The sequence below is a fragment of the Ochotona curzoniae genome, unplaced genomic scaffold, assembly GCF_017591425.1.
Source record: "Ochotona curzoniae isolate NIBS_2020 unplaced genomic scaffold, NIBS_Ocur_1.0 contig_4558, whole genome shotgun sequence".
In the NCBI taxonomy this organism is placed as follows: domain Eukaryota; kingdom Metazoa; phylum Chordata; class Mammalia; order Lagomorpha; family Ochotonidae; genus Ochotona; species Ochotona curzoniae.
Window position 1 is genome coordinate 481361 of NW_024466327.1, and position 12192 is coordinate 493552.

The 12192-nt window shown below is 43.7% G+C and overlaps 1 protein-coding gene across 2 annotated transcripts in view; it reads right to left on the bottom strand.

The window, feature by feature from the left end:
- Positions 1 to 7115: 7115 nt before the first annotated feature.
- Positions 7116 to 12192, bottom strand: part of KIFAP3 (kinesin associated protein 3) — a 136961-nt gene continuing 131884 nt past the window's right edge. The window contains exons 20-21 of one of the 2 annotated variants that reach the window (XM_040986823.1): positions 11496 to 11564; positions 7116 to 7558 (exon numbers count right to left, since the gene is read on the bottom strand). In XM_040986823.1, the coding sequence (XP_040842757.1) occupies positions 11519 to 11564 (46 nt within the window). In that variant the 3' untranslated portion in view covers positions 7116 to 7558; positions 11496 to 11518. The remainder of the gene's footprint in view (positions 7559 to 11495; positions 11565 to 12192) is intronic. The other variant, XM_040986822.1, reaches the window with a different exon arrangement.

A 12192-nucleotide genomic window follows, 5' to 3' on the forward strand; every position in this document is an offset into this window, starting at 1 on the left:
CACCCCTCCTAAAAAAATGTTCTGTACCTAAACTGATGACACATTTCTTGCTAGAGTTATAAGCCAGTTCAGACCATCCAAAAAAAAAAAACCAAGTTCAGCAAAGTCATGCTTCAACACTATAACAGCTAAATACTAAAGTGAAAATTGACACGAGACAGCTGAATAGTAATCTATGGCCATTTTGAGATATATAGAACCTGGTTGATTATAAACCAAAATTGAAATGTCTATGAAGAAGTCACAGGATGTAGTTAAGAACCTGCATTTTCCTATTAACATCTTGGTGAATCAATACCATGTCAATTAATGCCATAATGTTGTAAATTGTTGTTGATGTTATGTTGGGTCTTTTAATTGATTGGGATGATACTTTGCCAGCTTTACCTTCAGACCAGAGATGGTCTCACCAACAAATCATTGAACTCACTAGGATAATAAGATGCTGGACTTTATGCTTGGTAACTACTTCCAATGAAAGAACCTCAACTGAATTTGAACTGCGGTAATGCAACAAGGTGGAGAAATCCACCACGGGGAGAGGGTTCGGGGAGGGGTGGGGGGAATCCCAGTGCCTATAACACTGTGTCACATAATGCAATACAATTAATAATAATAATAATAAAATCCTCTGAAATAGCAAAGTGGGACCAGCACTATGGTGTAGCAGATAAAGTCATCACCTTTGACCCTGGTTATTTCACAGGGGTGCTGGTTCTTGTCCTGGCTGCTCCACTTAAATCCAACTCCTGGATAATGACCTGGCAAAAGTAACGGAACATGGTCAAGTGTTTGGATCCCTGCCACACACACTGGGAGACATGAATGAAGCTCCTGGTTCCTTGATTTGGCCTGATGCAGCCTTGGATGTGGTGGCCATCTTGAGTGAAACAGCAGATGGAAGAGTTCTCTCTCCCTTCCTCTCTGTAACTCTTTCAAATGAAATACATTTAAAAAATAGCAAAGAACTCTTGAGTTCCAACCATAAACTATGGCTTAAAACTGGCATTCGGTGACTTTGACCTTGGGGCTTAGGTGTATGAACCTCTTGGCAGCGTGGCAGCTACTGGGGGGACCAGGGCTGGGTGGCCCATGCACCAATAGTGCCTGGGCATAACACACGGACCACCTGGCAATGCACTCTGGGATCTTGGGGGTGTAGGTTTACAGGGAGTTTGGGAGATGGCACATGTTGGCATTACCAAGGACCTTGGGGTCAGGTCCAGATGAAGAATGACTTCTCTGGAACTGCCATGGACAAGGTCACTCTATTTAAAGGACTACAATATGGAACCCACCAGGGAGTGTCAAAATGTGGAACAGGCTCAATGAGGCTGTGCCATGAAGTCAAATAATAAGTGAGGGAATTAGGTCTGGGGGTAGAATCTGCAGGGGAATATATGGGCTCACCCATGTGGAACAGCAATCTCTATTGGCACACTCAAGAACTGTGGCTGGGAATAGGCTTAGTTGGGGAACTAAGGGGACACTCCGGCTAAGTTGGAATATCCATCAGTGAATGCAAGTGCCAGTGCAATGTTCTAGGCTGAACATGGCTGCAATCTCCCTTGGCATGGGTGGGGCCTAGGTTCAGGAAGGGCCAGACTGGTCTAGACTCCAGCACCCACAGGTACACGTGAGAGTCAGGGTGTGTGTAGAGCAGGTTAGGTTAAGTCTTTGTTGTTGCTGAACCATGAGAGAGCTGTGTCTGGGTAGAGACCAAGTGTGGATGGGCTGTAACAACCAACAGTAAGAACTGGGAAGGGTATGGGCTGACTGGCAAGAATAACCTGCCAGAATAACAGTGGACCAAGTCTACCTGGGTCAGGAACCTTCTGGTATGTGCAAGATCTGCCACTGAGAGGAGACCCAATAGAGGAATTTAGTGAATCCCTCTGTCAGATTGCAGTCCCTGCAGATATGTGTAAGAACCAAATCAAGGAGCATCCCAAACCAGACCAGGTTACAGTAACTGCCGGTATAAATATGGTTCAGGTCAGGGGGTGGGCCAGTCCAGGCAAGTTCATAACACCCACTTACAGATCCAAGAACTAGGATGGAGTGTGGGAGAGGACAAGTAGGGCTGCGTCATCAGTCAGTTCACACTGCAGCTGGGACTGGGGGATGCCTGGGAAAGGCTAGGTTGCAGAACCAACCAGCACAAGCTGGACCTGGGGGCAGGTTGAATCCAACTAGGCTGTTGTACCCAGTAGTGGATGCTGAGGAAGATGAGCCATGTCAGAATGGAGATAGTGGGTGCCAGGTACTTGAACCACAGGGGTGGAGGGTCTGGCGGGACCTGTGTCTCCTGGCTCATGTGATTAGGCCTGCCTGCTTTGAGGGGTCTGTGTCTGTGGGGGATCCAACATAGCCCAGGTCACCTGACTCAGGTCCATGAGCCACCTAGGAGAACTGGTTCTCCACAGTGTAAAAGATGGAGTGCTGGACAGCAGACCATGGTGCACATGGAGGACACGGTAGTTCACTAGGGCCTGCAGAGGACATCTGGTACCATAGCAGAGAATGGAGAACAGAACATTTGGACAACTACCTCAGCCAAACAATGACAGCAAATATCTGGGCGATTGGAAACTATAAGGTCGATGGTGTCAGCTAATGGACATTGGAAGGGATTCCTCATCCTCAGATTAGTGAGATCGACAGCATTTTGAAACTATTGCATCCACCTGGGCAGAACCTTCGAGACATGTGCCATTATGACCCTGGGCTGATATTGGGTGGCCTTTCCCCCATCCTCAGGAACTGGGAGGTTGGGTATGGCCTAGCCCTATCTCTCCCCTCCCCCCAGAAATGGGAAGAAGAAATAGAAAGCTTGGAAACAATGGTCACACCCACTTTCCTCTAACTGTAGATCCTTCCCACCTTAATCAACTAGGTAAACATCATCTGAAAAACAAACAAACAAACTGTGACATTTGGTTGATAATCAAATGTGAATTTAATCAGGTGAGGCCAGATATTTACTTCATCTATTCGAAGTGTTTTTTTTTTAAATTTATTTTTAATAATCTTACTTAGTTGATTAGGGTACAAAGGGTCAAGAGCTACAGGGTGAAAGTGGGCAATACCATTGTTTCCACACTAATATTATCATTTCCCCCCTGTATCTGGGGTCAGGGAAGAAACAAAGGGAAAAGCCCACCCAGCCTTCCAACTATCCCAGATCCCCAATATGAGGCACACTCTGAGGGTCCTGCTCAAGCAGTTTTGATAGTTCAACAGTTCTGGTTTGCTGCCAATCTTGCCGTTCCAATCATGATAAAACCTAATCAGAATCCACTGGCTGACAGTCTCTTCATGGTTGGGGTTCTGAGATCAGCAGTTCAGTTGGAGGGATCTCCACAAAATTTCATCTGAGATGATCCCAGGCCTGATTCTTGCATGAGTTTAATAGTGCAAGGTCCAACACCGTCTGTCACCCCAATCAGCTTATGCACATCTGGTCGTTGCTATTGCTGGGTCAGTTCTGCTTCCAGCCCTGTCTTCCTTGTGAACCAATGGGTGTTGTAGTCCAGCTCGATCCTACCCACTTCATACTCAGTCCTCACGCAAACCAGTGGGAGCTGCAGCCTAGTAGGGGTGACTCCCTATAACCCCCACCAGTTCTGCCCCCTACCCTGGTTCCCATGCTTGCCAGTATGTACTGCAGGCTTGTCCAGTCTGTCTCATATCCCATATAGCTCTTGTACATGTCAATGGACATTGAAGCCTAGTTCAACCCAACCAACCTACTATCCAGCCCATACACATACTGGCAAGTGCCTTTCTGTCTAGCCAGCCCTGCCCCTGACCTGGTTTTCATGCTGTCCAGGGGGAGTGGTAACCCCGAGGGAGGTGCCCACTATCTCCCTACTAGTCCACTCCCACTCCCAGATTATGCACTCTCCAGATGGTTCTGGCATTTGACTTGACAGAATTAGCTCCCAGTGCCAGCCTCTGCTAGCTGATGCTGCAACTAAGCCCAACCATCCCTCACTCACTTTAATTTATACTTGCACCAGTAAGGTCAATCAGCCCAGCCTGGCTTTTCCCTGATCTAGTTCACATGAGGCCCATTGGTGTTATAGCCCTGCCTAGTGTGATCTGCCTCCAACCCTACTCACACTTTCCAATGGAAGTAGTTGTCCAGCAGGGGAGCTTACATTCCCCTGTCGGCTTTGCCTCCTCCCTCTGGTTTTCACATATGCTGTTTGGGCACTGCAACCACATCTGGTATGGCTCATCTCACCTTGGCATTCCTTAATGTGTACGGGTATATGTCGCAACCAAACCTGTCCCGATCCACACTCTGTTCTGGTGCTTGGATTCGCCAGCAGGTGATGTGAACAGGTTCAGCCTGGTCTGCCCCCAACGCATATCAAATGTATGCCAGTGGGATAATTTCCATAGCCTGTTCTGGGCTGTTTCCTATCATACTTCTTGTGCTTACCTGCTGGATCTGTGTCCTGCCAGAGGAGTTGCCCAGGCTCCTCCATCAGAACCTCTCCCAGTGCCAGATTTTGTGCATACCAGTGGGTCCATGAGCCAGTCCTACTCAGTTCACCTCCTGTTCTAGCTGGAAGAGTGGCTTTTCCTAACTAGCCTTCCACCCAATTCTGGTTCTTGCTGTTGGATGTTTCAGCCCAGCCAAGTCTCGTCCATACCCACATATGGCTCACACATGGTTCAGTAGGGCTTGAGACCTTGCCTAGTCCATCGCACATCTACCCTGGTCCTCCAGAGCACAAGATGGTGGTGGAGTCTAGGCCGGTTTGGTGAGTCTAGGTGAGGCCAGATATTTGATTTAATCTATTGAAAGTGTCTTATGCCTTCCAGCCCAATGTTCTGTCACATTAAGAGCTTCATTCTCCCTTATTAACATCTATCAAAATTGCATTCATGAATAATGCAATGGTAAATGAGTTTATGCAGGAATGGAAAGATAAGAATTTCTAAGACTGTGGAGTTTGAAAATAATTTAAAATATTACACATGATGTTTGTGCTCACCAACTTCCGTGATTCAGAGCCTGGAAATACTGTACATTTGGGGGCATGTTCTGTAAGCAGTTCATAACACGGGAGGGAAGTTGAAGCTATAGCCTACTGCTCCATTAATGTCACTTACATGCATTTGTACTTTTTACATGTGACAAATAACAAAGCAAGGTATTCAGTAGTGAGATTGCTGAACTGGAGGCAAAGGTACAGGATGCGCCACCAGCAACATACAGCAGTATGGGCAAGTCGTTCAACCTCTCTGGCTCACAGTTGTTTAAAAATGGGAATTGTGGGCTGTTGCTGTAATGTATTAGCTAAAACTGCCACCTGGATGCGCCAGTTCACTACTAGCTATTCCGCTTTGGACCCAGCTCTCTGCTACTGGCCTGGGAAAGCAGTGGGGGATGGCTAAAGTGCTTGGGTCTTGCACCCACATGGGAGACCTCATGGCTCCTGGCTTGGGTCAGCCCAGCTCAGGCCATTTGCAGAGTGAACCACTGGATGGAAGACCTTTCTTTCCCTTTCTCTTCCTCTGTCTCTTTAACAACCATTTTTTTTTTTTTAAAGCTGCTCAACTCTAACATTTTGTTGTTCCAACAGGAATGTAAACAAATAGATGTTTTCAGGAGGATGAATTAGGTTTTGGGTGCAAAGGTCAAACCGTATCTTAGATTTATATTCCCTGAGAAGCATAAGATAAATCATTAGACAAAGCAGGCAATGAAGGCAGTAAGTGTGAGGTTGGGCATCTGGCTACTGGGTAAGCTGCCAGCTGGGAGCCCCCACCCCTTATGAGAGGGTTTGAGCATGAGTCCAGGTTCTGCTCCTTGCTGAGTACCCCGGGAGACAGCCAATGATGGCTCCTGTACCGGCTCTCTCCCTGCATGGCAGAGCTGCATCGAGCTCTCAGCTCCCCACCTCTGTCTGACTCAGTCTGTGCTGCCACTGGCATCTGGGGAGTCATTCAGTGGAGGGGAGACATGCCTGTCTGCTTCCCAATAAGTAAATAAACACCCCAAACTGTTTATTCTATTTACTTTTTAATGTGATAGATATCTTAGCTAAGTAGGTACATCTATCTAAGGTCTATTGCAAAGGTTCAATTTTACTACTCTGTTTTCAAATATAAATTAAATCAAATACTGTAGTTGAATCAAGTGAAGTTGAGGATTCAGGGAGAGAAGGTTGTCTTTGATCTGTGTATTCCCTTGCATGGCAAGTGATCAAGACTCTCTCTGGATTATACTTAGTTTATTTGCTCATTTGGTTTTTTCAAGTAAATAAGTTCAATATCATATTAGTAATATGGATTATTTTCAAAACCTATTATTAATCATCTATTTCTTACTACTCAAACTTGAAGCACAAAACCAAATGTGGACTTTAGGCCTAGTGGTTGAGAAACCAAAGACATGTGTAGGCCAGACTAGAATCCTTAGTTTTAGTAGCTGATCCTAGGTCCTAATTCTAGCTTCCTGTCAATGTGGACCCTGGGTAGTTAATGTTGACCCAGGTATGGCTCAAGTGACTGGGTTCCTGTTACCTATGTGGGAGACCTGGACTGAGTTTCTGGTTCCCTTCTGGCTTGAGCTCATCTCTAGCCTTGTGGGTATTTGGGTAATAAGCTAAGAGGATGGAAGCTCTCTCTCTCTCCTGAAGTAAAGCAAATGGAATTAAAAAAAAATCCCAAAGCAAAAGTGAAGTGAGCAAATGGAAAGCAGGTACCTGGACGAGTGAAAGAGTCTATTTGTTAGTTTAGCTAAATGTAACTTTTAGTTAGCTTTTTGTAACTGAAGTACTACAAAAAGAATCAAAGTATGAAGTGCATCCATGCTTCATTTATACTAATTGTTCCAGGTTTTTGATATTGCAATGAGACATGAGAGCTAATGAGACCGTACACATTTAACAGCACTATAGTACATGTTCCATGAAAGCAAAGTCAATAACTCGGGAGGGATTTTGTTCAGAGATGCGGCATGAAATAAAAATATGATGTTCCTTTTGTAAATTCTAAAGGCGACACTCGTACTCAATACTCAGCCTATTATAAGCAGGAAAACAGAAATCCATATAGCTGCTAATGAGACACATTAAACATATGACTTCACTCAATACTTTATGCTTCTTTTTAATAGAAATTAAATTAGACAATGTACATAATGCAGTGTTTTCCAGTCTAGCAGCTTGTCTGCATTCACTTTTGAGTCTCACAGGAAGCAGTTACGCAGCATCCAGAATGTGACCTGCTCAGTGAAAGGTGTCAGCATCAACCGTGCTTACCAGAAGGCAAAAGGGGTAGGGGGTTTCTTCTGTGGCTAACAATGTGGAGACATAAAAAAGAAGCACACACCCACAAGAGTATCGACATGCATTATTAGGCCAAGTTTCAAAGTTAATGCGAAGCACACAGGTTTCCTCTGAGTACAGTTGGGAAGGGGTGTTGACTCTATCGAGATCCAAAGCCGTAGTAATAGGGCTCATCGGGCCGGAAGCCATAGGCTGTGGCGGGACGTCCAGGGATGCCGACGGGTTGGCCGAAGCCATCCATTCCCAGGCTGAAAAGAGAACAAAGCAAGACAAGTCAGGTCACAATGCAGGCCAGGTAGGAGGCCTGGGTTTGCACGCCTTTAAGAATCTCTTCCCTAGCAGCCACAGGGATTCATGTGGACACTGATTCTTTTCTTCTTTAATAATGTAAATGTACGCAACAAAAAAAAAATCTACTTGTAAGTGCATGTTAAAAATGCGAGAAGCTTCTAGGGTTGGACAGTGTTGCAAACAAAGAAGAACCAGATCAGAAAAGGTTTTGCATAATTAGGTATTCACATAGGGCTCTTAGGCCAGAAGATGAAAAGATTTTGAAATGCTAGAAATGACCAGCAATACAGCGCTAGCAGATGACCACACGGAAGCTTTAGCAAAGTGAATTTTGCTATTTATATTAAAAATGATTTTTTTTTATGAAGATGCAGGAGTAATCCAGTATTAGGAAGGACAGGCAATTTCACTTTAATAATGAGCCCTCTCTCAGGGCCAGATTATATCAGGGACCTACGAAAGAACAAGATGAGGAATTCTAAAATATTTTTAAATCAGCCAGATTTGATTTTTCCAATACCTTCTGGTTCCTGAATTAAAATGCCAAACATTAAGCTTTTTTTTCAACTGAGCAAGTCAATCACATATTTTGGTTAAATTTATCCTAAGGGAATAGCTGAAGACGAAAGAAAAACTACAGCTGGAAGGATAGCCTGAGGCATACACACAATTTATTAGAATTACAAAACTATTCTTTCATCTGCTAACAATTCAAATAGGAGCAAATCCATTTGTTCAGGTATTTTTTTTTTTTTTTTTTTAAGGATCAAGACATTATCCAGGATTCAGGAAAATGATCATTTGTCTTGCCAGGCAGGTGTGACAGCTGTGACATGCTCATGCATGGTTCATGCAGCGGATGCTAGACAGCTCGATTTCCAATCAAAGCAAACTGCTTACAATGCAGACACGGAAGCTCTGAAAAAATGCATACTCAAAGGATCTGAGACTGAGCTCATGCTACATGGGTGAAAGATACTTTTTTTTTTTACTAGAAAAAACCCTATATATATATACGTATTTTTAAAACTCACATAGGCTATAACTTCCTCTCATACTCACGGTGAAGTTGAGATAATTAGAAACAAGGCTATGAAAATGTTAAGATTTGGCGCAGTTTGTGCACCTGTACGCATAGGTGTATACTAAGACAGAACAAGCAGAGTGAAGAATCATAGTACATATAATGCGTTCTGCTCAGCTGGCTTTAACAGGGGATCAGATTATCTGAAACTGCAGGTTAGCATTCGTGCCGAGTCATCATGGACCAATCCTTCTAGAGCAAAACCTGTGGCCATACTGTTTTGAAAGCTGGCTGTAAATTTTGACTGCTTTTTCTTTTTTTAAGTGGTGAAATGAAAGCCTTTCCTTCCTACTTTAGCTCCCTGTTAAGTGAATAAATTTGTGGTGGTGAGAAGTCTTGTTTCTAGAGGTAGTTTAAAAGATGTTTTGGTAAGCAGTGAGCCAATGAACTCTAATTGACTCAATATACACTTGTGTCCTTAGAAATCAGAGGAAGACTTGGATGCCGGGAACCTTTCTCCTGAAGCACTAAGGCTAACAAATATTTGTGTATCTGGAACAATGCTCGCTCACGGAAGGGCTGAGTATACAGCAAGTGGATTGAAATTTGTTTTTCCTGCACATTTCTACCTATTAATTGCCATCAGCCACCACTTATGCACCACTTTAGCACCCACTCTATGTCTAAACAGCAGTTAGACTTGCGTTAAACTCAAGCGGATGTTGCGCTTGCTTATCCAGATGCGATTTCTCTCAAGGGTTTGGAAACAAGATGGCAGGCACCAAATGGGTCAGTGAGGCAATGCAGAGGCACCGTTAGACAGAACAAGACACAGAGGCCCTTTTAGCAGTATCAGCGTGACTGTAGCTAAAGGTGATCCATAGAAGAGTTTGCCACCCATGACACCCCAAACAAGAAGCTTCTCAGCTGCAGTGTTGGGAGCAGCAACCCAAGCAGTGCCTGTCTGGGTGCTGTGTGGACCTGTGACAGATGAGGGATACGTGAGCTTGTTGGAGAGTCTGTTCTGAGTGAAGGTGAGTTAGCAGGATCTGAGTCTGAAGTCATTTCGTGTTCAAATTGCAACTCTTCTCTTGGTTTCTATCACGAACTATCCTACCATGTGGTTTGCCAACAGAGTGAAGAATAAACTTAGACATTACCCCATCTGCCAAATAATTATACCTTTCATTGCAAATAAACAGATGTCCCATTTTTCTCTCGTTTCAAGTCAGTCACAGTCTAGGTGACAATCTGCACCTCTAAGTCAACCAAAGTAAGAGCAAGTCTTGAACACTCAGTCTGAATTCGGGAACCTGCAAGTTTTGGGTCTTGAACCATTACAGTCTTTAGGGTAGGTGGTGATGCTGTGCTTAGACGGTCAACAGGTCAACCAGACACATCTATATCAAGCCGTACAGGAGGACATCATTTAATTTTTGAACTTTCATATATGTTTGTGTGTGTGTATATGTATATATATATATATATATATACAAATGCATGTATATACATTCATACACACACACACATATATGTCATTTGAAAACATTTACCTTTTTAAGGGAGGAAATTTGAAACTGAGCTCTTTGTAAGAGCTTTTGTGAAATTATCCGCCATGTATTACAGATAAACTTGCTGTTTAAGACAGGAATAACAAAAACATCAGGACCAAGTTGGAGAGCATTCTGATATAAGCCCCAGGTCCCTTTGTATTACAAAAAATTAGCTATAACTATTTAATGATATATTTTAAATTAAATTTGCTCTTAAATAGCAGGGGCTTCTTCAATTTCTCCTACTTGGTTCTTTCATAAAACTGGGCTTTCTGATATCTATCTAGACCCTGGAGACAGGTTCTCCACAAAATATGGATAGTTAACTCTGCTTTGAGTCACAGGATAAGGAAGTAGCCTTCATCACATGAAGTCTGATTCCAAACCAGGAGAGCCTAAGCCTAAGTTTTTCTTTACACAGAAGCAGATATATTCATTCCATAACCTTCTTCCGGGAGGCTATCGGAAGCATGAACATTAAAGAACAGCACAGCAGCAAAAGGCGTGCTTTCCTGTTTCTGGAAGGTAGATCTAGAAGCACCACAAGCATCTGAACGGCTTCTGGACTCTGAATCGAGAGAAGCCATGCTGGGCGTGGGTGCTCTTTGTGGCCACTTGGCTTCAGGTAAGAGGTTGCCAGTTGGCTGTCCATAATGGACATCTGGTTCAGCCCTCCACGTGAGTGCCTTTCTATGTAAATAGACTCCTAACCCACACAGAAATGATACGTCCCTCTGCATCGGCACGCACCACACTTCTTTTTTCTTTCACGGAACCAGTTTCTAAGGGTCAACCAACTTTTCTTCTCAACGTTTAGTCGCATATTTTGGAACTTTCAGTGACCAAAAAATGCAGAATGTTTTTCTGAAAATCCATAATCCTAGTACAGAGAGAAGGATTATTGTGAAACAACTGGGAAGGATGAGGCCAGCAAACCAATTTACTAGGAAGTTTACGCTCCAAAGAATAATGCTTCTGGAAAGACCTAGGAAGGAAAATGATGAGTGCTCCGGAATTGAAAAATCATACATAAAATTCAACAACAAATAGAAAACCAAGTCCAGGGACTGTCTTTAAGTGAATCTGTCTAAAGATCTAAGTATGTAGTAAGCAGAATGAATGTTATCTCATCTCTATGAGGCTCCGAGTACACCTTAGCAGCATTCATGGGGACTCTACACGGGGGATGATGACGCAGACACGCAATCCGATAGGGCAGGGATACGCCACATGCACACGTTCCAAGGACACGCGCCAGCCCTCAGCCACTGCCTGCCACGGCTGACATGCCTGCAGGAAGGGAAGCAAAACACCTACCTCCGGCTGCTTGGCAGGCTTAGTTAGTGCATGTTTGTAAAGCACTTTGAAATCCTTGGATGGAAAGTGCTGCATGAGTGAAAAGTATCATCATTATTTTAGTAAAATTAAATAAAAGCAACACATTCTCTTTTAAATTCCTGCGTCAGCAATACAAATGAGAATAACGGACTTAGTAGTAGTGGATACTACAAAAAAAAAAAACTGAAGTCACATTCTTTTCTTATAGGCTCATGGAATCTTGAAAACATTGAAAAAAAAAATGGTGTATAAAACTTCTGCTCGCGTTCTCCTTGACAGGTCTCTCTGGTTCTTGCTGGCATTTTCAGAAATGGAGTGCTCAACGCTCAACTGCTTGCCAAGGCGCCTTATTTCATTTATAAATCTGTCCAACTATTGGAAGGCTCTGGAGTAATCTGATCTGAATTTCAGCACAATTAGGTCTTACCATTACCCCTTGAGCCCCTATAAAAAGGCTACTTGCTCTTCTTTTTAAATCATTGCCAGGTAATACCTGTGCATTTTATGGGGTATTAGGTACTATTTCAACACATGTGTGTTGCATATACTAATTAGACCAATGAGCAGCCCCATCCTCCGATCCTTTGTTCACAGCCCACCAGCTTCTCTCTACCAGCTCTTTATTCGCTATCACTATGAACTGGCTGTTTCTATCCACCTGTGACTTGGTACCTAA